General features: G+C 42.8%; 1 protein-coding gene across 1 annotated transcript in view; it reads right to left on the bottom strand.

The window, feature by feature from the left end:
- MYO3B (myosin IIIB) overlaps nt 1-27,219 on the bottom strand; it is a 279,760-nt gene that overhangs the window by 202,177 nt on the left and 50,364 nt on the right. Inside the window, exon 8 of the mRNA XM_069985142.1 lies at nt 17,334-17,479. Within this exon, the coding sequence (XP_069841243.1) occupies nt 17,334-17,479 (146 nt within the window). The remainder of the gene's footprint in view (nt 1-17,333; nt 17,480-27,219) is intronic.

Below are 27,219 nucleotides of genomic sequence, written 5' to 3'. Positions count from 1 at the left end.
TCACTTCAATGGAACTGAGCTGCAAAACCCACACCCAAACTGAGAACAGGAGTGGTGCTGATTCTGGAGCCAAGGGGCCATGTTTTTCTGAACTTGGATACCCCCTTTAATAAGAGCAAAAATGCTTGGTCTAAGGTGCAAACATATGTATGTGAAAAAACTAGAGAATAGTGCCCCAGCAATCATGTGTGTTTTGCCCTAAATGGCTTCATCTGGGGGTGCTCATAGAGTATTGTACAGCAGAGTATACCTGAAAAAATGCAGCCTGGCTCTAAGTCGAATTATTGTATTCTTCAAGCATAGCACTGTCACATTGAATTGTCTCTCTATGCTAATATTTTTGTGGTGTATTATTGACAGATATGTCATCCCTAGACAGACGAATATTTAAAAGGGCCCCCAGTCCAATGGCCGAGAATCCCCTTGAAGATGCTCAATAATCGTCTCTGAAAATCTATAGATTTCTTCTCCTTTGTCAGCTGCTCAATAAATCCTTATGCAAGTTTACAAATAAACTCACTTGTCTTGTCACGGCAAAGAAAAGACAGCGCCAAAACAAGCAAAACCCACTCTTGTCTTATAATAATAATAGCCTTGTATATGTGCATAACGTAAAATGTTCCTATGATGGATATATCAATACCACCTGAGGCCAAATAACATCCCGTATCCACACGTGACCGGCCGCCGTGCACATGCTTATGAATGTAGGGCGTAATATAAGGTCGCAAAATGAAGCCGAAATAGCAGCTATTATTATATAAGGCAAAAAAGATGGTTTCCATTTGAATTTTATGTTTGATATTTTATGCTGGGCCAGGCCTTTCCATAAATGTTGAGATGAGAAAACCAATTATGGTTTCCTAGGTGATAAACCCGCGATGAAAATGACACATAATTGCGGCTGTTCTATAGTTGCCAAGGTTACAGAGCACCTAAAATGACGGTGATTTGCGGTCTCCCTACTTGTCGTAGACCTCCATTCTTTTTTAGCAAATAGGCCTGCATGCAAAGTACGAGAAAATGGCTCAATGGCCCTCCTGTAATCATCTGCCTTAATACACAGTTTTATTGTGACTTGAGTGACTCCACTGTAATAATCCAGAAAACAATGCTTTAATCCTGTGTGTGCTGTTTTAGGATCCAGAATAAAACAGATATGTAAAACCTTTCTACATATAATATTCTAAGTCACATTTAGCATCTAAAAGGAAAACTAAACCTAATAAGTTTTTAATTTAGTACTTAAAGGAAATTAAGGGAACCCATTTCCAATATACTACTAAGCAATTCAGAATTTATAGCAGAAGCGGTATACATATATATATATATATATATACACACACACACAAAAAGAGAAAGAGAGAGAGATTGGCTGCCCAGGCATGATGGGAATTGTAGTTTTGTAACAGTTGGTGGGCCTGAGTTTGACACCCCTGGTATAGAAGTGGTGGGCCGTATAACATGGCCAGATTTAAACGACTGCTGATCTGCTAGATCAACGCTGGTTTACTAAGCCTATTACACGGCTTGACTATCGTGCAGCAAGGGATATATATATATATCTCGTTAGTGATGTCCGTGCAGACCTTGCCTTTAGTGTAAAATAATAACATTTATACATACCTCTCCTTGTTCCCGATGCTTCTGCCCACTCCTCCTGGAAGAACTGCAGAGCCACTCTCTGAAGCGACAGGCTGCTCAGCCAATCACTGGCTGCACCAGTGTCCCATCTCAGCCAGTGATTGGCTGAGCGGTCTGTTACAGCAAACAGCTCTGAAGTTCCAGTAGTGTCTGAGGACAGAAAGCTAGGAAGACACCGGGGAGCAGCAGAAGCACCGAGAACATGGAGAGGTATGTATAAACTTTATTATTTTCTTTATACATTCATCAGGCGTTGGGAATACAGCTGCTATGAATGGGTTTCTCGGTCTGCAACAGTGTTTAGGTAAGTGGTATATGGGAGCAGAACATCAAACTGCCTCCGCTGGCTTAGCTTCACATATAGCATCCTGATACCACCTCTTCCTCGGGTAAGCTTATGCTCAGGTGCACAACGTGAACACCCGGCAGTTCTGTGACCCGGTCGGGTGATCTTTCCGGGTGTGGAGCTCTGATGCAGGCGCATGAGCGCGCGCCCGCATCAGAGCTTCCCATAGCACACAGTAAAGCAAGCGGACGGAATTCACTGACTTCCGGCCGCAGAAAACTGACATGTCAGTTTTTTCCGGCACTGTATGGGCTCCCGGCCGGAGCACATACGAAGTGTTTACGCTCCGGCAGGGATCCCATTGAAAATAAGGCTATGTTCCACCCCTCAAAACTACGGAAATAAATGTTCCTACAGCTGTCAGAGCTCTGACGACCGAAGGAACATACAAACACCTGCTGGTATTCGGCCAGTACAACAACGGCCGTTGTTATACAATGCATGAACATAGCCTCGAAAAGGAGACATGTGGCGCCTCTCATATATCCATATGTGCTTCCAGAACAAAGTAAAATGCTTTTCTTTGGTGCAGTATGTCAAAAAGACGGTCCCAAGCCCCTGAAATGCTGATGACAGTGGTGCCTCCTTGCTCCCCATTACATCCCTATCCCTGTTTGATTGATAGTTATCTTTCCGAGCTGAACCCTGCTTCCATATCTTGTTCTCATTCTGTATGTGTGGGCGTGTGCACTAACCTTCTGGAGAAGGCACAGACAGATATATGAAAGGTACCATGTGTCTCCTTGACCTAACAGCTAGCTAGTAGTGTCAGCCGTTTACAAATTGCAGCTGACAATTTTAAAGAAAAAATAAGTAAAAATAAAAGCAAAAAAAAAAAAAAAAGATTTGCACCTGTATTGACTAGAGTAATGCAGAGAGAAATCAAAACAGGCTCCCCTTAATGACATTCAATTTCCTCCTCCTCCTCCACGTCCTGAGATGATGCAGGTATTTCTGGATTGTGAAGTACTTCTTGTCAGAAATAGCACAGAAATATTCCCAGAAGGGCTTCTATAATAATTTCCACAGAATTATAAGCCTGAGGGTATGCAAAGATCTCCCATCAACCACTCCGCTTCCAGCAGAGACAGCAGAAATGAGAAAATGGAGAGTTTACTGGGATGACTGAAATACACCACCACGCTGCCGCCGCCGCCGCCGCTTTATAGTCTAGGGGGTTAAACTAAATGCTATCAAAGTGGGTGAATAAAACCATTAGATTATATCAGAACTATATTTCATACACACTTGTAGCCCGGGCTTTTGCCACATCCTCATCTCGAGCTATTAATCGTCTTTTCAAAATGTCACTGAGGCGTTAGCTGACAAGATTCTATCTCTATGATGTAATACTTTTCATTTGATGGCGGAGTGCAAAGAATTTATGAGGTCGTTTCATCTTCAAATGGTTAATTCTTTGCTGCAATTAAGATTTTGTAGTTGTTTGGTTTTGTTTTCCTTCTATTTATTTTATTTTTCATTTCAGTTTAAATATTTTGTCTTTTTTTATGTTCTTTTATTAGTGCGTTGTGTGCAACATCTTATATAACATTAGTCTAAGTAGAAAAATGGTGCGTGGCTAATCCATAAATGTTAGCGCTGCCCAAAAGACTCCAATTTGAGGCTGAATAAAGTAAAAACATTTATTAAAAGTGCACAATATTTACGCGTTTCGGTCCTCTTCATCAGAATAGCGGTGCATCTTTTATAACATGACAGATATTTCATTAAAAGGGTACTCCGGAGAGTGAATACATTGCTTTAATAACATTATATTACTTTGTAATATAATAAAATTTTTAAAAATATATAGTTTTTTTTTTTTACATATACAGTGGTGCCTTGGATTACAAGCAAATCCAAATCCACTTTTAAACCAAAGCAAATTTTACCACAAGAAATCATAGAAATGCAGACAATTGGTTTCACACCCCAAAAATAATGATTGATGGTGCGTTCACAGCTACAGGATCTGCAGCTGATTTTCTGCAGCAGATTTCATTTAAATAACTGAACACAGCATCCAATCTGCTGCAGATCCTGTAGGTGTGAACGCACCCTTATTATTCTGAATAACAGGTAAAACAAATGAAACAAACATTCAGAAACAGCAGAATATGTGATATTATAAGTTACTGTACAGTAATGGAGAGAATGGGAAACACAAGGACTGACAGTGACTGCAGGGAGCATGAAGGAATGAGCAGGACAGATGTGGGCACATACATACAGCGCTCTCTGTCCGGGGAGAGAGGGGTTACAGCTATGGAGAGATTACCCCCACAGTCCTGTCCCCTGATGTGAGCCCCAGCCTGAAGTGGATCTGCTATGATTTGGAAGATGAGGAAAACTTCCCAGGTCAGAGTACAGTGCTGTAGACCCCGCTATGCAGACCATGCCCCTCCCCCTCTCCCCCTCCCACCCAGTACAGGGAGTTCTTAAACCAAAGCAATGCTCTTAAACCAAGTTACAATTTTGAAAAACTGTGAGCTCTTCTTCCAAAACGCTCTCAATCCAAGTTACTCTTAAAGCTAGAGATGAGCGATCCTCGAGCATGCTCGAGTCCATCCGAACCCGATCGCTCGGCATTTGATTAGCGGTGGCTGCTGAAGTTGGATAAAGCCCTAAGGCTATGTGGAAAACATGGATATAGTCATTGGCTGTATCCATGTTTTCCAGACAACCTTAGAGCTTTATCCAAGTTCAGCAGCCCCAGCTAATCAAATGCCGAACGTTCGGGCTCGGATCGACTCGAACCCGAACCCGGTTCGCTCATCTCTAGTTGCCGCACATCGCTACAACACAGAGCAGGGCCCCGTTCCCCCTCTGCACTGTATATTCTTATATACAGTACACAGGAAGGGGGGCTGTCCGACACAATTACTGTATACACCAGTTGGACGCCAGTAGCAGAGCAAGCCATGATAGTAATCCCTCTGTAGAGGCTGCCGGACATGCCGATCTCGTTATACAGATCTCTCAAGCCTTCCAGTACTTATCAGCTGCTGTATGCCATGCAGGAAGTGATGTATTCTCTCCAGTCTGAAACAGTGCTCTCTGCTGCCACCTCTGTCCATGTCAGGAACCATCCAGATCAGAAGCAAATCCCTATAAGAAACCTCTCCTGATCTGGACGGTTCCTGACATGGACAGAGGTGTCAGCAGAGAGCACTGTGTCAGTCTGGAAAGAATACACCACTTCCTGCAGGGCATACAACAGCTGATAAGTACTGAAAGATTTAAGTATTTTTTTATAGAAGTAATTTACAAATCTATATAACTTTTAATTTGAAAACAATTTATTTTCCCCGGAGTACCCCTTTAAAGTATCAATTCCGTCTGCACAACTTTGTTTAGCCACCTTTCCTTCATCATTTAGAGCCTTCTCCCCGAGAACTTAAAATATATCCTGGGCAGATGACATGTTAACAGAATCATTTCATGGTTCAGGGTGCTGACTGGATGATTTATCTCTGTCTCGAGGCGCTGAAGGCCCTTATTCATGAGATGCATGGGCAGGATTTAATAATCTGTTTTGATGGGGGGAAAATAGGTCCATTACAGAAAACTAAAGCATTAATATTCACCTTTAGATTTGTCAGATAATTACGCGTTTTAGCAAATGAATTAAGCTCTATCACTCAGGAACAATGTGCGCTGCGAGCCAACAATATGCCGCGTGACAATAAGCTAATTTCTGCCTGGCGTGATTGTATGATTTATAACCAGACTCCTCTGTAGCTCCTCTATAAGAGTTAGTCTTGTGAAACTATTTTCACATAGAAAGGATCAGTCGTCTGGAAGATGTTCCTTTTTTACGTTGTATAAAACTTTGTTACTGTTTTAATTGTTGGAGTCTTTTTATCCATAAAACTTGTCCTGCTCTGAATTAGCCGGTCAATTTTTATTTTAATTAAGAAGAAGGATATAAATAATACAAATGGAGAAAGAAACACATAAAAGGCAGATGGATAAAGGATTTTTGCAGAAAATTAAAGGGGCTGCCCTATGATGCGATGGTAAATGTGTTTGTTAGATCAAACTATTCTCAAGTGAGTTATTAGAGACAGGCTTTGTATAAGGGTACAAACACACTTGACGGATCCGTAGCAAGTTTCTCACTGCGAATTCGCAGTGGGACTTGCTGCGGATCCCTGCCCTGTTTACTCAATGGCAGACAAATTTGCAGCAGGGATGTACATCCCGCTGCGAGTTTGTCCGCAGCCCGCCCCGTTAACCCCCCCGCCGGCTGGAGCAAATACATCACCCAATCCCTGCTTCGGGACTCCCGGTGACTTCACGTCCCACCCAGCCTATCAGTGGCGGGGCAGCGGACTGATTGGCTGAGCTGGACCTGCCGGGAACCCCCTAAGCAAGCCGGAGCAGGTCCAGGTTATGTATTTGCTCCAGCCAGCGGGGGTTTAACGGGGCGGGCTGCGGACAAACTCGCAGCGGGATGTACATCCCTGCTGCAAGTTTGTCTGCCATTGAGTAAACAGGGCAGGGATCCGCAGCGAGTCTCACTTTGAATTTGCAGTGAGAAACTCGCTGCAGATCCGCCCAGTGGGTTTGTACCCTAATGGAGATACCATGGTTTCAATGACAGATGTTCGGACATATCTCGAACTATTTTCTCCTATTACATTTGATGTAACTGAGGTATATGGTATAGTAAGTCGCAGGGATGGGGAACCTTTGGCCCTCCAGCTGTTTCACTTGTACAATTCCCATCATGCCTGGACAGCCAAAGATAAAGCCGAAGGTTCCTCATCTTTGCCACAGAGCCTAAAGCCATACAGTAGTGTGCGTAGTGTGCATGAGGCCTTATGGTTAGTGAGTCTTTGCATGTGTACATTGCTACAAGCTGTGATTAAATGTCTATTGAAGGGAAAGTCTTATGGGGAGATTTATCAAACTGGTGTAAAGTAGAATTGTCTCAGTTGCCCCTAGCAACCAATCAGATTCAACCTTTCATTCCTCACAGATTCTTTGAAAAATTAAAGGTGGAATCTGATTGGTTGCTAGGGGCAACTGAGACAATTCTACTTTACACCAGTTTGATAAATCTCCCCCTTATTGTGTTGATACTAAATGGATAATTATTGGCTCACAACACAAATGAATGCCTACTAATGTCAAAGGGGTTATCCACCTAAGAGCTAAATTAAATGCTAGCTTGTCTTACTCACCAAGTCCCCCCGAGTATTTTGAGCCGTCTCCTGTCTTTCTAGCTGCTGCCATTCCTGAGTTACAAGTTTTTCTAAAAGCCGATCTATAACCAAGATGGTGTCATTACTATTGCACAGTAAACAGATTTTTTTCACCGATTTTGCCTTACCCCATTATGTATTCCATACTAGCTGACGCGCATGGTGTAGCTATGTGCTGCATAACGGGCATCTGTTTACTGGGGGGTGGGGAGTGTAGTTTAGTTTTAGATCTCTGCTTGCTGACTGTGATTGAAAACATTCTAGTTCCATCCAGACTCTAAGAACATTTATAACACTTACAATATACAGAGCTGAGACACAATGACAGGTACATATGGCTGCATTCACTGACAGCAAGCAGAGATAGAACTATAGCTTTTCATATTACAGAGACCTAGGCTCAGGGACACATTTAAGCCTATGGAAGCAGCATATTCACTAGCAGTGATCAGGTGCAGATGATGTGTCCTGGGGTTACCAAGTCACTAAACAGCTAACCCGGCCCCCAGAGATCACATGTCCTGTGTCTACAAAGGGAGGGGGGGCTCAGCATTGTCAGAGTGGACACAGAGAAGATGAATTTAGATGTCCAGAGTGGATAAGAATGAAAAAAACAGGGAAAGGGTGCAAGATAGGTTATAAGACATAGGATCGTATTGTGAAAAATGCCCTATACAATAAAATGAAGAATCTCTTGCATATAAATTTGCTCCGATAACACCTGGCTCCACACACGTCTCAGTTCGGGTTAGCGGCCCCTTAGATATATACCATTGAATCTCAGTCAGATCCCTGCCGTGCTAAGGCGCGCTATTACACTATTACCCTCAGACCTCTCAGGCTCTCATATTTCTCTCCAAATATTTGTGGTTTTCAGACACATTTCGGAATAAATGGTTCTATTCATCTATCATCTGAAGGTTGGTAATAGAAGTGTTTTATAATGTAAACTAGCCCTCTGAGGCAAATGGTCATTGAATGTTACAATCCATATTTCTCACTTTCCTCTAGAGCTGAGGTGCTGTTAATTCCATACATATATATATATATATATATATATATATATTGATGTCCCAATAAAAAATGCAAAGAGAAAAATATTTCATTGGAGAACACAGAAGCGTGTTGCCTGGAGTGATGTGTACTCCATTGCCTTTTTACTATACCATGACTGCATATGTATTAGCAATTTCTTAAAGTGATAGTCAAAGAGACAAAACTTCTGCTGCAGTGTCTGGCTGATTGCTGCGGATCTGGCTTCTCTTGCCCTTGGACATCAGCTCTTATGATCACCAGGTGTAAGAGATGGATGATAGTAAATGGTAGCCCATGGACCATATCATCAAAAGGCAAGGAAAGAAGAACTTGGTCTTATATTTAAAGGGGTATTCCGCTTAAACATAACTTTTCATATGTTGCTGCCCATGGTGAGACTAACAATTCATTCTATACTTGTTATTATCTATTCAGTCTTCTAACAGTTCTGATCCTGCTGTTTTCTGTAGAAGACACAAAAACTGTGTGAGCTTTTCTCTCCATCTCCCCCTTCTTCCCCCTCCCTTCCCAGACAGCTGGTGTAAATAAGTCCCTGGCAGGCTTTATCTGCAACTTTTCAGCTTCTTTGTAATGCTGGGAGGGTAAAGCTGAGGTTAAGTTGCATGTAAACTCACTGTGATTATTCCTCCCGGTATTACATAGTTGCAGATAGGGACTTGTTTATATCAGCCATCTCAGAAGGGAGGGGAGGGAAGGGCAGCTCAGAACTGGGGGGAGACATAATAGATAATTACAAGTATGAAATGAATTGTTAGTCTCCCCATAGGCAGCAACACCTCCTAACACCTGGAAGAACACATGGATGTTCCCACAGCAATCTCTTAAAGGGTACCTTTTACTAAAGTGCCAACTGGCATAAAGTTGTAGGTAATGCTGGACAATCGGGTTGTATTGGGTAAGACCCACTTTGGCCATGTTCCCGTACATGAGCCCTATTAATTAGAACAGGGCTCGTGCATGTAAGTTGGTCAACAAGAGATGTGCCCTTCGAGACATGGTCTTCATGCATCATCTGCATCCCAATCGGGCCATTGCACCTTAGTGAAAGGTACCCTGTAATATTAGCCTTATACTAAGGACTCTATGGTAAGCACCAGGTAGCATATGAACAGGCTTTGTATCACTTCTGCCCTACAGCCGCCATTGGAGCTCTTGCTTCTATTCTGCTTCTAGATCATGTAAGGCTGCCATACACAACCATCTGGGCGCATTGGCTGGGAGCATTAATACAGAGAAGGATCATATTCTCAGACCACCACTAAATGTAGTTTCCAGATGCAGCAATGTTTTTAGGACCACTAGGAAAGCAGTAACTAAGAATAAGGCTTAGAGTAAGACTAGCATCCATTTTGAGAGTATGTTCATGTATCATGAACATGTATCATCCTGCCAAACATAAGCCTAAAATCTGATGGTATAATAAAACTTTGTCCAAATTTCCTTGAAAACTCCCACACCCCCAAAACTTAGGTTGATAGATACACAGTAATTCACTTGCAATAAAGTTTGAAATAAAGTACAAGTCTAAGATAGAGAAACTAACTGGTAAATGAAGAAAATCTCTGTACAGTGCAGCAAATATACAGTACATGAATACTACAGCAACACAATTATTAATATGTATAATAGATCTAACTGCGGGGATAAAAATCTTATTCACCAATAATCATGATTACTGAAAAAACGAATGAAAGAATGAATGATCGCTATTGATTATCACTTGATCATTAGACATTTGACACATATCTAATGGGTCTACGATTGGTTGGAAATCCTATAAAAGCAATGCATTTTTAATCCACGGTGACTTCTTAAAAGAGCATATTCTATGGTTCAGCTTAGATTGTTTTTGACATCATATAGCAAATGATATGCATTAAAAATAGAGATGAAAGGGTGCATTGTGGGAGTCAGTCAACCGTACCGTGTAATTTTCTTGCTGCAATTCGGTAACTGAAAACCATAATGTGATATTAGCATAGTTTTTGTTAAGGCAATCAATTCTAATATTAGGTGTGTGTTACTATTGATTACATTAATGAGTTGCTCTTTTGAAGCCATTAAAAATAAGTGGCCAAGTTTGGAGAATTTTTCTATATGGAAATCTGTGCTGTGATTTAGCGGTCCTTGAGACACCTTCTCATCACCAGGCACTGACTAATACATCATAGTGATGTCCGTCAAGTCGTGATATAGATCGAGTGTGTAACTACCTAGGAGTAGGCGGCAAAGCAGCTGCTATGGGGCCAAGTAGCTGAGGGGGCTAAGTGGCACTCTTACAGAAGTGCCGGATGTGAACAGCACAGAACTATTGAACATGGCAGATGCAATAAGAAAGGACGACAAGGGTAAAAGACTGAGAGTGCAGAAGAATGAGGGATATAGGGAAAAGATATGGGAGTACTGGAGATATGTATATGTCAAATTATCTAGAATGAGAATAATACAAAGTAGGGTCCTGTTCTATTCTTTGATATGAAAACTTATGATATAGATGCTAATACCTAGGTTCTCTACCTTTATATTTACATATATGGGGCATATTTACTTCAAGAAGTTGCCTTAGAAATACTGAGAACATAGCAAGATCCACTGATAAATTCTATACACCAATAAAATCAGGGATGGTGAGTGGGTAGCAAAGAAATGTTGAAGGTATCAAAATATATTTTGGCCATTAGCATTGTATATAATAAGAAGCCAAGTGAATATTCTGCCACACAGGGGTTGATTTTGGAAATAATAGACCTCTTGTCATTAGAGGCCCTTTTACATGGCCATAGGATTGAGTTAGTAATCGTATGAAGAGTCATTGCCGAGTGTGAATATCGTAAATGACATGACCATACGTAGAATGTGGGGGAAAAGGGCGGGGAAGGACACAGACTGTGAGCCCTAATCTGGTCCCACCAGCTGACCCTGCCTACTTGCCTCAACAGTCCTAGGCAACTGTAGACAACCACGAAGATGGTCCCTCCTTGAGGCCACGGTAAAACACAGAACAATAGACAAGACAGATTCACATACAGGTGAGGTCAAAGAGCCAGGGTCAAAACCCAACCAGCAACATAGTACAAAAACAGGACCCAATAGAATAGTTAGATAACAAAGCCGAGCTCAGGAAAAGCCAGGAAACAATATAGGAGTAGAATATGCAAGAACAATGAGCTTGCTTGAAAATGTCTAATAGCCAGCGTGGATGCCAAGGCACTGACAGACACTAATAGACACACACAGAAACGGACACAGCAAGGGTGAGTGGAAGAACCAGATGTCAATCACCTAAGGGGCCAGAGGGAACTCAGCATGGAAGAGACAGGTGTGGGGGATAAATCAATCAGCATTGCAGAAGGAGTAGAGCTGTGTTCAGACAGTGTTTAGAGAATTGCAAATAAAACACAGAATACAAAAAAAAATTATGACCAAGAGCACAGTCTTGGCTTTATACCATGAGCTGAGGACCGTGCCAAGCTCCGAACAGGCATGATCAGTCACATCTTTTATGGAGACATTATTGTAATTTTTTTTGTTGGTAGCACCATGTTTATAATGTGCTGCCAAAAGGCAAGGTACGTCTATAAGAGAAGGGGTCTAAGGGGATAGTTACAAGAAGAGTCATTCACTCCAAACCCCCCTATTAATTGGTAAGGGAAATTAAAGGTAAACAAGCATTAATCAACTTCCTATGTCTTTAGTTGATGCTTTATTGTGCACAATTAATTTGCCAATCTAAAAGAACTTTGTGTTTTCAGCATTTATCTCTGTAAAGTGGACCTGTCAGCAGATTTTTGCTGACTAAAGTTAAGGGCTTCTTTCCCTAAATCAGAAGATGTAACTCTTATTTCAATCCATCACTCCAGAGCTGAGATATCAGCTTTACAAGTTTTATGCAAATTGAAGATAAAGACCAATTGGTGTTTTCCCAGGCTGCACGTCCAGCAAAGTTCACTGAGTGGGCATTTACAAGCAGACATAGGGGTATTAGCTGAAGGGGGTGGAGAGGAGGGGTGAATTTTGCCGGGTTTCTGTAACCCAGGAGAAAACCCTGTGGGCTTTATCTTCTAATCTGCTGTAAATTTCTAAAGCTTATATCTCAGCGCTGGAGCGGCAGATTGAAACCTCCAGATACAGGTTATATACGGTCTTTACTTTAGTCAGCAAAAGGAGTGGACAACAAGTCAGCTGTATTCTTGGACTTATCAATGTGTCCTTCACCTATGTGGTACTCAACCTATAGAGTTTGTAGCTGGGAGTCTAGTACCTTCACTCCCTGCTGCCACCTCTCCAATACCCTTGGACACAAAAACAGCTAATTTCCAATGCATATTTGACTGTGTACTAAACTTTATGGGCTCTTTAATCAACTACATGGACCACATTAAAGTCAGAATCACAATGTCTTTGTAAATTGCTGTTGCAGTTGGAGCTTTGCCTTGCCGTATCCAAGCACAATTAATTATCTCACATAATTATATTTTATTGATAAGTAAAACATGATTACTGGGTGTAATTGCTGTCACTAGTACAATGCTATATTTACTGCCTTGTTGCTGTTCCAGTTTAGACATATCAATTTAAGTCATATATAGTAAAATTATTATGATCCAATGCTCAAGGGACATGCAGATCCTACTTGGTTGTCCTTGAATTACACTAATGTTTTTTTTTATTTCCCTTGTTGGCGCTTTTGGACTCACGGCATGAACAGGGGCAAAAGATGTGTATTTAAAGCGACTCTGTACCCACAATCTGACCCCCCAAACCACTTGTACCTTCAGATTGCTGCTTTTATTCCAAGATCTGGCCTGTGGTCCGTTCGGCAGGTGATGCAGTTATTGTCCTAAAAATATACTTTTAAACTTGAATCCTGTGCCAAACAGGAGTAACTATGCCCCACCTTTGCACAACCTCTCTGTCCCTCCTCCCCATCCTCTTCATCATTAGGAATGCTCCAGGCAGATTGACTCCTATTCCCCACCTGTGTCAGCCCAGCACATGGGCTGGATCGTTAAGGACCTGTGCAATGTTCAGCATGGAGAAAATGTTTCAGTGGCATTCCTAATGATGGAGAGGGTGGGAAGGAGGGACGGAGGGGTGGTAAAAAGTTAGGGCACAGATACTCCCGTTTGGCACGGGCTTCAAGTTTAAGAGTATTTTTTAGAACAATACTTGCATCACCTGCCGAACGGACCGCAGGACAGATCTTGGATTAAAATCAGCTATCCGAAGGTACAAGCGGTTTGGGGGGGGGGGGCAGATTGTGGGTACAGAGTCGCTTTAAAGCGAATGTACTACCAGATACAGATTTTTCTTTTTTTACATTAACAGACCAGTGCCAGTGCAGGAATGCCGGTGGCTCTGTCCTTTTTTTGAACAGCCGTCCAGTTGCTGCCCACAGTGCTGGTGTATTCCCGAGCACTGGTCCGTCCAGGAGTACTGGGGGGCAGGCCCGCTGGTCCCCAATGTGACGAAACCCCCCCATCAATGAAGCAGACTCACAGAGGGTAGGAGATATCATCACACTTGTAGGCTGGCGGGTCTGCCCCCAGTGTTCCAGGAAAGGCCGGAATAGTTCTGGGGAAGGCTCAGGAATAGACTGGCGCCAGGCATGGTTTTAAAAAAATGTAAAAAAATCGCTTTAAATTGGGCTATTTGTGATCCTAAAGAGATACCTGTTTGCACTGCCAATGCTATAGCCTATATCCACGCTTTCCTGGCAGTTCTAAAGCTGCATCCAACTTCTGCAGTCGCAGGGAATCTACTGCTAAACGTTCCGGTTTGGAGAACTGAGGCAAACCTGAACAGTTTGACAGGTTCACTCAACACTAGCAAAGACAAAATAGGTTTGGAACCACTGTGCTATCCAACTGGTATATGCAAAAGAGGAGCCCGTGGAGTCTCATAACACAGGACTAGCCAGACATCCCTCTGGGAAGGACCCAGCCAAGGGGTAGTTCCTGTAAGGAAACCACCAAAACCACCTTATTAAATGGCCCTATAAGTCAATGTAATGACAATAGAAAAACCAAGGCCAGGTAACCATCCACATGCAGCTGTTTCGGGGTGTTGCCCCTCATCAGTGTGGAGCAGGATTCTGGCTAGGTGGGAGCAATGCCTAGTAGAGCCATAAGAGAAACAGATTGCTGAACTCAGGGAGACCATCCAAACGACAACACTGCCAGCTGCTAGTGAAAGTGCTCAATGCAGTGAAGTCCTAGGTGCATTGCATTGAGCGCTTTCACTAGCAGCCAGCAGTGTTGTCGTTTGGCTGGTCTCCCTGAGTTCAGCAATCTGTTTCTCTTATGGCTCTACTAGGCATTGCTCCCACCTAGCCAGAATCCTGATCCACACTGATGAGGAGCAACACCCGAAACAGCTGTATGTGGATGGTTACCTGGCCTTGGTTTTTCCCTTGTCATTACATTGACTTATAGGGCCACTTAATAAGGTGGTTTTGGTGGTTTCCTAACAGGAACTACCCCTTGGCGGGGTCCTTCCCGGAGGGATGTCTGGCTAGTCCTGTGTTTCGAGACTCTTCAATGAGGCTCCATGGGCTCCTCTTTTGCATATTCATGTTTCCCAGGGGGCAATGCACCTAGTGCTTTCTCCCTGAGTTCAGCAATCTGTTTCTCTTATCCAACTGGTTTGACTTAGGGCTAAACTTGGGAACAGTGTCTAGAGAACCCTGTATGTTTAACCTTTTATTCTGCTCCAGGATGTGGAAGCTGGACTTCTGCTGCTAGAGGATACCAGGTCACTACCCCAAGAGAAGTCCCAGTATGTGCAATGGCTGAACAAGCGGCAGAAAGCCCAAATGTCAAGCACCAGGGAAACAGGCAAAAGTAAGGCTGCATTCACACATTCAGTGATTTTCCTGGTCCGTGATTGTGGTCCTGGAGCTACCTCCGTGATCCATGCAAAACAGTCCGTTTTTCATCCGTTGTGCATCCATGTCCATTTTTTTTCACGGATCTGTTTTACAGCATTTTAAATTACATTGATTACATTACATCCGTATTTTTCACGGATGAACGCGGATGCCACATCCATGTACATCCATGAAAAACACGGATCTCATTGATTTCTATGGGGAATCCTTTCTGTGCATCCATTCCAAGTAATGACATGTCCTATTCTTAAATGGAACGGATCACGGAACGTCCGAATAGCCCAATAGAAAGCAATGGGCTGTAAAATTGTCCGCGCGCACGGATCCGTGAGCATGGACAACTTCCCGGAACGTGTGAATGCAGCCTAAGGCTGGTGCAGGTGTGGACAGTAGGCTGGCACCCAGGTATCAGACTCCTGACAAAGCCACCAGCTGTGTTGTGATCCGCGTATAGTCTCATCCACTTCCAGGGACATTGTTATTTCTTTACCCTTTTTAGTATATGTATTGTTATTTTTGACCTTGGTGACAATTTTGTCATTTTGTCATCATGTAACAATCATATGAAAGAAGCTCATTTGCCCGGTGAATAGGGTCATGGATGTTGGATCTGGCCAAAGAGTTTGCCCTCAATGTTGTTTATGGTATATAAGGGCAATTATCCTAAAATGATTTGCTTTATGGGGCAATGCAAGTCTTGAGTCAGAACATCTAAATAGCAGTATCCTCATGGCATTATTTTCCTGTGCAAACACCATGTTATCCACCACAAGGGGGAATGTATATGATAAGTGTAGGCAGGCAGTGGTCCATGGATGTATCCTAACAACCATTTGCTTTTACAAGGTCTAAATCGTTCATATTCCTCAAGAAGCGGACCACCAGATTACAGACTTACCAACCATGGAGAATGGAAACAGTCTGTACAATGTGGCACCATGTAAATTACTGCAGTGATGATTTTCTTGCTATGGAAAACCGATTACCATTATGGATGTTACAAAGCTTTGTACCCATCAATATGAAATACAGAACATAAAGCAATCCCACAATCATGTATTTATTCACATCTTAATCTTCCGATTAATCTCCTTATCCCCCCATCGCTGTGATTGCCGTCTCTGAACACCTTCATCCATTCATCTGATAGAACATATGGGTTTTAGCTTTGATATCTGGACCCTCCCCTCGCTACAATAATTGCTGTGACCTGTTCGACGTTCGTCCAAAGGCAACAAGATACGCCGCTGCTGGCGTCTGATTCATTATTTCATGCTGGTGAGTTATTGAAGCCTGGGCTGGGTAAAAGTAGATAACATTATGACGCACAAGCTCATCTGCATATAAATTGAGCTAATCAGAAATGCAAATTGCAATCATGGAAAGATGTGAAAGGCGACCGTAATTGTAAGAATGTGACAGGAGCTTAGTTCAAATATTGTCATTGTTCTTTTTTACAGCAACTAAAATGGTTCGGCATCAGTGATTTAGATTAGAAAAAACTGAGTTTTTTTTACGGTCATGTAAACTAAATGTGAAACGTTAGTCTAAAACTTTTGTATTATATATATATATATATATATATATATATATATATATATATATATAATTTTTTCCCCAGTTTTCTTGCTAAGGTGTCGACAATCTCTGTTGACTGGGGATCTCTAGAGAAAAGCTGATTGCACAAAGTCCCTTTTGCGGGGAAACTCCGCTGTTGTGTAAGGGTCCATTTTCACTGCAGGAGACCCCGTTGAAATCAGTAGGAAGTGAATGATTTCAATTGACGTTTCAAAACCCAGTTGCAACTCATTTGCGGGGGGCTCTGTAGGCCAAACATGCCTCCCAATAGAACATATGTGAAAGTACCATCTATTCCAGACAACCTCTATATAAAACATAAATTTTTAGCACTGTGAAATTGTAAAGACACACATATATATATATATATATATATATATATATATATATATTCATTCTCCAGGATTCATGCTATTGTCAGATGAACTGCAGCAGAGGCTTATGGGTAATGGAATACAAATACGCACAACCAACATGTCAATTTATTACTCCCTATCTGTTTTGTTACATTTCTTTCTTTTTTTTTTATTCCCAGTGCATAGTTAAATTTGTATTTTTTCAGAATGTTACTAAACATCCAGTGAATCAAGACAGCCATCTAGTGTCCTACCTCGGGATCTTGAAGAGAGCTTTCACTGGATGCATAGAAGACAAAGGCGGATCTCCGTCTGCCAGCTCGATGGCTGTAATCCCAAGAGACCAGACATCACAGCGGACATCATAGGAGTAATCATACTGCTGCTCACAGGCTATGACCTATTGGAAGGATCACAAGAAGGGGGTTAGCGGTAAATTATATCAAATCCTAGGAGATGAGAATCCCAGTTTGTTACCGATAGATCATTAACTAGACGTATATCTTTAATATTAAATAAATTGTTTCAAAGTGACTTTCCTTCTAGGCATTAGACTATGAATTTGACATATTTTTTCTGATTCCACAGATTAACAAGGGGTGAAGCTGAAGGGGATGTATAGGTTGCAGTCCCACCAGGGTTCTGGTTTCTGAGAGAGTCCAAGGAAACACCTTTATTATAAATGACCATGGTAAAGGGGGGCCTTATTACTCCTCCGATAATGACAACCATATATCTATTTGCCTTATCATTGCATATAGACATGAAGATTGTCCCCTGCCCAAGACTCCCCTTTACTAGCCACTTTGAAGGACTCTTTGTAGCCATGTTCTACATGGTTACCCATGGTGGCCTCCTCGATGATAATTCAGTTCTCCTTCGTCAACCACAATTTCTCCTGGCAAGAAGAATCTCTGCAGCCCTACAGATGCAATCAGGTTACCGGTGTGGGGTCTGCTTCTAAAAAGGGTTACCATGTTCAGAAAATCCCTAAGCCTTCAGGCTTCAATTAAGCTAAATGACATCTCAGGGTTTGGACCATTGCACAGACCTGATTTTCAATCGGAAATTCCCCAAAAGAAGTCACCACCAGATGAATGCCGGAACAGGACAAAACTTTATGGAATTAAAATAGTTCATTGAATTGTTGGGCACTGCATGGAAAAGAGGATGGACAGTAGTGAAGAGAGATGTAACCTCCTAAGTCTGGTGCAAAATCTGTAACAGGGAGCCCACCTGCCCTATAATATGCCATTTTTAATGGTTTACACTTATTAGAAGAGAGGCCATTGGACCCTACCCCCCACACTTAAATTTCCATACACTTAAGTTTGTTGATGGTTGAATAACCACTTAAAGGGAATGTATCATCATAAAATGGCTTATTGTTTAAGACATGGTTTATGTCGCACATATTTTTGGTGATGTTTTCCTAATATTTCATTTTTCTCTATATATTATAAAATAATGCTGAATTCTTGCATTTTTCACTATCACCACTAGGCCTAAAACTAAATTGAGACTTCGTAAATAGCATAAACAGAAAAAAATGCAGGCACAACGGCTTTCTTTATTCCACAGACCCAGTGACCAATAGCACTATCTTTGCTTTTGTGATGAACGTTGAGGAAACAGTAGATTCAGCAGTATAGATATTCCTAAAAAAGACGTTACAATGGTACTCACCAATGACACTTGCCTTGGTGAGTGCCGTTGTAACTTCTTTTGAGGATTGTCTAAACTGAGACTTACTGCTCAGTCTGGGGTAATAGGAGGAGGCTGCTGTAAAGTGATTTGTACAGTGATAAGTGACTCCAGTAGATAGAGATTTCAATAGATGAAGCTCATAGTTCAGCCTCCCCCTCTTCCAAAGGTTACAGAAAATGCTCAATAATGATTCTAATTCATGCTAGTGGAACAGGTCCTGTCAATTGTCGTCAATGTCCATGGGCCTTGCTATAAACCATATCAATAAGTGCTTTTTAAAAACAGTTCAGGCAAGATAGCTGCCCCCATAATAATGAACAAAAAATTAAATTAATATGTTGTATGTTTTCATAAACTTTAATTTAATGTGTATGGCATTAAGCATTAGGGTCTGATGGCAACTACTACCCCTGCACCCTCTATAGTGGCACCCCTGAAAGTGAAATTTGTAACATACAGCAATACAGACTAATATCTAAGGGCTCCCATACTTTTCCACTGAGATACAGATTGATATAGTTAAGGATGAGGAACTTAGATATGATAACTAGAAAACTGTCAAGATAGCCAACCATCCGTAACTTAGCCAAAACTGTCAACGGGCAAATTGAAAATCCAATGTCCATAAGCTCACGATACTAATATGCATGGATTAGCAGCGTTTACGGTAAACTGCATATGATATACATTTTGTCACATATAACATACACACATTCATATACATTATAAACACATTATAAAGACTTCTTACCCTGAATCAGGAGATATAACTGTTTTCAATCTGTAGCTCCTGCACTGACAGTATAAGATTTAGAAGTTTTATGCAAATAAACACATAAAGCCAACAGGGCATTCACCAGGGCTGCAGAAGCCCAGCAACCTTCAGCCCCATTCCCCTTAACTAATGCCCCTATACCTGCATCTAAACACCCACCAAGTGAACTTTTGCATAGCTTACATCTCAGTGCTGGAGCCAAAGATTCAAACAAGAGTTAAATCTCCTGATTAAGGCAAGAAGCCACACTGTACACTGCCCTGTCAAGATGGCAAATAGCTTTTGATAGGTCCACTTTAAGGGACCAAATGCAGGAGAGCACCCTCAGGAACAACTGGAACAAGCAGCATATCAAACCTTCAATGCCTTGGTCCATCAGAGACATCACCATAAACCTCTTCACTGCCCTAGACAACCAGTAGACTCCAACTTTAATTATTGCCCCACTTTCTATAAAGCTGACTATGTCTTCATCCCTTACAATAGTTGATGGTTGCTCTTGCTTTGATTTATTTTCCTTAGAATATCACAGAAGAACGTCCCAGGTGCTGCTTATTTCATGCATTGAGCTTTCCAAGTTGTCTGAATACACTTCTTCCACTTCCTTTTTATTTGATACATTAAAAAGGCAATCATTAAATTCAAGTCAGAGGAAAACTGGAGGGACGTAGAGGACATTCCAAAGGGTAGAGAAAAATTCATTGGTATCTCGGAGCCTCCCTTCATGGGTGCAATGACAAGGAAACGCAAGTGTAATAATTTACTTTGCATAGACATTGTTATGGGTGACACACACCTGATTTACATTTTAATGATCTCCGTGATGGAATGAATATTTGTAAAACTATAGGAACGATAAGACAGAGCCACCAGAGAGGACGGCATTTGTAGAGTACACAAAGGAGAAAGCAAGATTAAGACTGTAACTACTGCATGGAACAAGGCCTTTCTCTGGATATTGGAGGAAAAGCTGGTAGGATAACTTTACTTAGATGATGCAATGTATTTCTATAAATTATATAAAAGGTATAAGGTTACCAAGCAAAACTGGTAATGCCTCCCAATACACTTTGCTTAAAGTTAATCTCCACCATTTTAGATAAGGCTCTGTTTTTCTTGCTACCTATAGCCACCACTAGGGGGAGCTAACCACATAACTGTATAATTATGAATGCAGCAAGCTCCCCCTAGGGGTAGCTGCAGGTAGCTTCTAGGACAATAACACCATGCAGTTTAGTGTTTTCCCACTGCAAACATGGCGTTCATAGCAATTACACACCCTGCCTCTATAGTATGTACATCCTGCTGCTATCAGGGTAGTACAAGTGGGCTCAGTCCATTTCAGAGGATTATCCAATGAGTACAGGAGCTTTCCACTGAGAAGATAGAAAGATAATGTTGAATTTCAATACTAGAATACCCTTAGATCTTATTCACATGACCTGTGAAATTGCCCATCATCGCAGATCCGCGACCAGGGACAATTTTAGGGGACATATGAGTCTATTCATACACTCTATGCAGTGAAAAACCATGACAGGTCATACTGCTGGCAGTCAGCACATCCTGTGAGCCCGAACCCCCCATCCTGTGCAGGAGTGCTCACCTCTATATTGCCCCCCTTCTGTCTGGACCAGCAGGGGAAGTGGCAGTTGGGGCTACAAGGCCCAGCATGCCATATACAGGGGGACTATAAGGCCCAGCATGCCATATACAGGGGGACTACAAGGCCCAGCATGCCATATACAGGGGGACTATAAGGCCTAGCATGCCATACACAAGGGGACTATAAGGCCCAGCATGCCATATAGAGGGGGACTACAAGGCCCAACATGCCATATACAGGGGGACTATATGGCCTAGCATGCCATATACAGGGGGACTACAAGGCTTATTGATGCCTTCACCTGGTGGAATACATACTGGGGTGATGTGATACACGGACACAGATGTAAAAACGGATGGTTTTCCACGGATCTAGCTAGTGGGACTAAATCAATTCATTTCTCTGCTATTTCCATTGAAAACACAAATGCTTGATAGAGCTGGAACTGCACGAGAGTATGAGGATACCAGAAGCAATATCTATCAGCCGTACAAGTGTTCAGCCAACACCTCTTGAGTGTGTATCCCCATTTATTGGCTGTCTTCGCACATTCACAGTTTTGTTAACTTCCTTTGTTTCCATAATTAGAGTCTAATAGATTACATACTCTCTGAAGTTTTGTCTAAATTGACTGTCTGGGCTTTCCCATATGATCAGGCTTAATCGCAGGTGTTTTTACTGTCATAAACAATCTTATTAAGTCTGGTAATACTGATCGCAAAGCCAAAACAGTCATATAAGATGAAACTACAGAGACTACATAATCAATATAGCTCTAATTATGTAAATAAAAAAACTGCAGAAATGTGAACACAGCCTAACAGGTTACCATCTATATTAAAGCGACTCTGTACCCAATCTGACCCCCCCCCCCAAACCACTTGTACCTTCGGATAGCTGCTTTTAATCCAAGATCTGTCCTGGGGTCAGTTCGGCAGGTGATGCAGTTATTGTCCTAAAAAACAACTTTTAAACTTGCAGCCCTGTTCCCTACGGCATATCTGTGCCCTAACTTTGCACCACCCCTCTGTCCCTCCTCCCCACCCTCCTCATCATTAGGAATGCCACTGGAACATTTTCTCCTGTTTGAACACTGCACAGGTGTCTTAATGATTCAGCCCATGTGCCAGGCTGATACAGGTGGGGAATAAGAGGCAATCTGCCTGGGGCATTACTAATAATGAAGAGGGTGGGGAGGAGGCAAGGAGAGATGGTGCCAGCCTAACGCATACACAATCTAGGCCACGCCCATAGGGCACGGGGCTGCAAGTTTAAAAGTTGTTTTTTAGGACAATAACTACATCACCTGCCAAACGGACCGCAGGACAGATCTTGGATTAAAAGCAGCTATCCGAAGGTACAAGTGGTTGGGGGGGGGGGGGCAGGTTGTGGGTACTGAGTCGCTGTAATGCTCCAATGGTGAGATTCAGAACCTTCTGTAGGTCTATGCTTTTACAAACACCACTAAGCATTCTTTCCTTTCTCCGTACACAATTATTCATCTACAGCAGACTTTTCCTACCATGATCTAAAACTGACAAAACATATTGGATAGTGATGAGCGAGTACTAAAATGCTCGGGTGCTCGTTACTCGAGACAAATATCTCCCTATACTCGAGTGCTCGTTTCGGGTAACAAACCCCATTGAAGTCAATGGGAGACTCGAGCATTTTTGCAGGGAACCCAAGTTCGGTAGAGAGAAGGTCGTGTGAAAACCTGTCAACCTCAGAAAATTATGAAAACACCACAGAAATAGACAGGAAACAGCAGGGACAGCATGTATGCATGCCTCTGAGGCTGCCTAATGGCACCATTATGCCTAGTTCTGTGCAACAGCCTGGTTAAAACAGAGGTAGGCATATGGACCACCCAAAACTCAGCCTGACACAGCATGGCAGTGAGAACACAGGGAACCATTAAAACAGAGGTAGCATAGCATGAACCAGCCAAAAATTTCAGCCTAACACAGCATGGCGGTGAGGACAGAGTGAACAAGGTAGAAGCGGTAGCCAGTCAGCCTTTCGAAAATTATACCAGACCTAGCATGGCAGTGAGCACACAGAGAACCATTAAAAGTGAGTGAGGAAGCAAGTGAGCCTCCCAAAAATTAGGCCTGACACAGCATGGCATTGAGCACACAAAGAACTCCTGGGAGCAGCAGTAGCCAACATGGAGGCCAGGCAGGAGCAGCAGTAACTAACATGGATGCCAGGCAGGAGCAACAGTAGTCAACAAGGAGGCCAGGCAGGATCAGCAGTAGCAAACATGGAGGCAAAGGCAGGCACACCAGTAGTCAACATGGATGCCAGTTAAGGCCCAGCAGTAGTCAACATGGATGCCAGTTAAGGCCCAGAAGTAGTAAACATGGATGCCAGTAAAGGCCCAGCAGTAGTCAACATGGATGCCAGTTAAGGCCCAGCAGTAGCCAACATGGAGGCAAGGGCAGGCACACCAGTAGTCAACGTGGATGCCAGTTAAGGCCCAGCAGTAGTCAACATGGATGCCAGTTAAGGCCCAGCAGTAGCCAACAAGGAGGCAAGGGCAGGCACACCAGTAGTCAACATGGATGCCAGTTAAGGTCCAGCAGTAGCCAACAAGGAAGCAAGGGCAGGCACACCAGTAGTCAACATCAATGCCAGTTAAGGCCAGCAGTAGCCAACATGGAGGCAAGGACAGGCACACCAGTAGTCAACATGGATGCCAGTAAAGGCCCAGCAGTAGTCAACATGGATGCCAGTTAAGGCCCAGCTGTAGTCAACATGAATGCCAGTTAAGGCCCAGCAGTAGCCAACATGGAGGCAAGGGCAGGCACAGCAGTAGTCAACATGGATGTCCATTACTGCTCTGGTCAATCCTGCCTTAAAAACGGCTACAACATTGAAAAAAGGTAGAAGGTACTAGTGAAAGAATGGCATAGGACACCTGTAAGATAAGATGACATCCACAGATAATATGGTTTAAAAATAGACAAGACAAGGAAAGGAAGGTAAGGGAAGGTCCAGCAGTAGTCAACATGGACGCCAGTTAAGGCCCAGCAGTAGCCAACAAGTAGCCTTCCACCCCCAGCACCCTTTCGATTTTCAATTTGACTGTAGCAGTTGGGTTAACATTTTATTGAAGTTCTATGCAGGTGTACTACAAATCCCAGCAATACAGTGTAGTACCCACTAGTTTAGGGGGGGCTGTACGGTACAATGTGGTAGTGGCTGGACCTAGACACACACTGTGATACCCCCTTACAATGAGCAGTGAAGTTTTATGCAGGTGTACTACAAATCCCAGCAATACAGTGTAGTACCCACTAGTTTAGGGGGGCTGTATGGTACAATCTGGTAGTGGCTGGACCTAGACACACTCTCTGACACACCCTTTACTCTGTGAAAGAAGTTGTGATTGAAATTAGATAGGTCCTGCGTATGAAATACAGAAATCAGGAAAAATACTTGTGCTCCCACAAGTTTAGGGGGGGCTGTACGGTACAATCTGGTAGTGGCTGGACCGAGACACACTCTGTGATACCCCCTTACAATGAGCAGTGAAGTTGTATGCAGGTGTACAAATCCCAGCAATATAGTGTAGTACACACTAGTTTTGGGGGGGCACTACGTTACAATCTGGTAATGGCTGGACCTAGACACACTCTATGACACCCCCGTCCAATGAGCAATGCAGTTCTATGCAGGTGGACTACAAATCCAAGCAATCCAAGTTGTAGTACAGCAGGACCACCAGCCCCAACACCTAATGCAACACCTAATGTCCCCTTTCTGCCAGCAGCCGATCACCACACTGTGCTACTTAAATCGCGGTAGCAGCACTGCAAGTCCCAGCCAGCAGTCTGTAGAAATACTATTAAAAAACGATTTGAAGCCCTGAAAAGGGCTGTTGTTATTGCTAGTATTCCCTGCCTACTGGAACGCTAAATCCTACACTGACACTCTCCCTGAGAAGCAGCAGCTCTGTCCATGATCTCTCACAGCATGCTTCTGAAGCGAGTACTGCCGTCTACGCGTTTTATATGGCAGGGTCATCTGATCTGGCCAGCCAATCGCTGCTGTCCACATGTAGGGGTCCCACGTGATCACAGGATGTACCAAAGAGTCTCCTGCATGTTTATTGGCTGAGAAATAGCGTCCAAACTTACAGGAAACGGATGAGATTTTCTCAAATATCGCGAGATGGTCGTCCGAGTAACGAGTACCATCGAGTACCTTAATACTCGATCGAGTACCAAGCTCGGACGAGAATGCTTGCTCATCACTAATATTGGATTATTGTGAGCTGAACCCACCAATTTTAGCATTACTAGCCAACCATCACATTTTTATTGTTGCTTTCCTACTTTCAGGTTGGACCAAGCATGCATGTGTATGGGAGAGATAGCTGCCAGACAAACAAGAGTTCATGCAATAGCTATCCTGCCGCACCTCTCTCCCTCCGGCTCATGCTATTTCATCCCCCTCTTCTCTATCCTCTGGACTGATTTCTTGGTACCCCACTATGTCAATATTGGTATGATGTGGTTGACATTTGACAGCTTTGCCTTCTGAAGAAGCGTATCCTATAGAATGAGGGCCACATAGAACCACCATGAGTAATAATTGCTATAGGTGTTTCATCTATCACAGAACCCAAAAAATAGGACTTATTAGAGTTACTGGAGTATTGGAATTAAAAACTAAAAATCTAGGGGTTCACACAATTCTATATAGAGTACAGGAATATTCTATGTCACATTTTAGTCTATTGATTACCCATAGTATGTACTAGAAAGTAAAAATGGCAATTGACAGCATGTACAACCAGCCCAAATCATCGGAGCTAATTTTAGAGAAGTGGTGAGTAAAAGTAAACAGCCCGGAAGCTATTAACCCGAATCCGCCCTTGAATCCCCTGGTGCCGTCCACAGACTATAGAATTAGGCCTGATGAGTGGCAGGAGAAAACTCCCGTAATGTGTTACAATTATCCAGTACCAACATAATCTGATAGACTAGGCACCCGCTGCGCTACAAGAATACTGAGGGGAATTTTAAAAGGAAATAGGGCAGCGGAGATCCCAGAAGACGGAACATCAAAGAGGCAACCCTGCAAATAGTAAGGTATCAACTTGTTTATTACACATTATTAATGCAGGCATCTTAATATCTACAGGTGATGTTTTATCTACTTATGTAACGGTGCTGCAACTATCTACCTCTAGATGGCACTACATACTTCAGGCACTATGAACAAGCACATCTGCACAATTATGATTGGCCTATTACCTGCTTATCAAAATTGTTTACTGCACAGTGGGTTGGTTGGTGGGTTAGTTGGTTGTCAGTAAAGATGAGGGCCCTTTTACATAGATGGACAAGCTGCAGGTGACGAGCACCAATCTTGCTGATCAGCACTAGTTTGCCGAGTTCTCACAAAGCTCAATCAGTTGTGTGACCCATTAACATCATCACTTTTGGCTCCACATCGCCTCTTTACACAATAGTGATAATTTAAAGGGGTTATGGGGGTTAAAGGGGTTAGGCTTAGAAAAAAAACATGGCTGCTTTCTTCTAGAAACAGGACAACTCTTGTCTCCAGTTTGGGTAGGGTTTTGCAACTCAGTTCCATTGAAGTGAATGGAGCTTAAAGGGGTATTCCGGGAAAAATGTACTTTTCCCCTATCCACAGGGGAAGTCACAGGGGTCCAATCTCTAAACCTCCTAGCGATCTCCGTACCAGGCCTTGCTGGCTCTGTTATGAATAGAGCCTGGGTTGGCACGCGATCCGCTATACTTGGCCGTTTCTGCCACTCCATAGGAATGAATAGAGCCGCGGGTCGCGGTTTCCCAGAATACCCTTTAATTGAAAACCCATGTCTAAACTGGTGATGGTGCTGTTTCTAGAAGATAGCGGCCATGTTTTTCTAAGCCTTGACAACACCTTTAAATGTCCGCACAAGTACAGACAATCATGGCCGGGCTGTACAAATGATCACTAGATTAGCCGCACATTCGCTGTTTAGGCAAGAAGATATATGGCTGATGATGAACAAGCATTTGTCCCATGTAAA

This window comes from Dendropsophus ebraccatus, chromosome 9, assembly GCF_027789765.1.
Source record: "Dendropsophus ebraccatus isolate aDenEbr1 chromosome 9, aDenEbr1.pat, whole genome shotgun sequence".
NCBI lineage: Eukaryota > Metazoa > Chordata > Amphibia > Anura > Hylidae > Dendropsophus > Dendropsophus ebraccatus.
The sequence above is the reverse complement of the archived record's forward strand: the minus strand, read 5'-3'. Positions and strand labels throughout refer to the sequence as shown.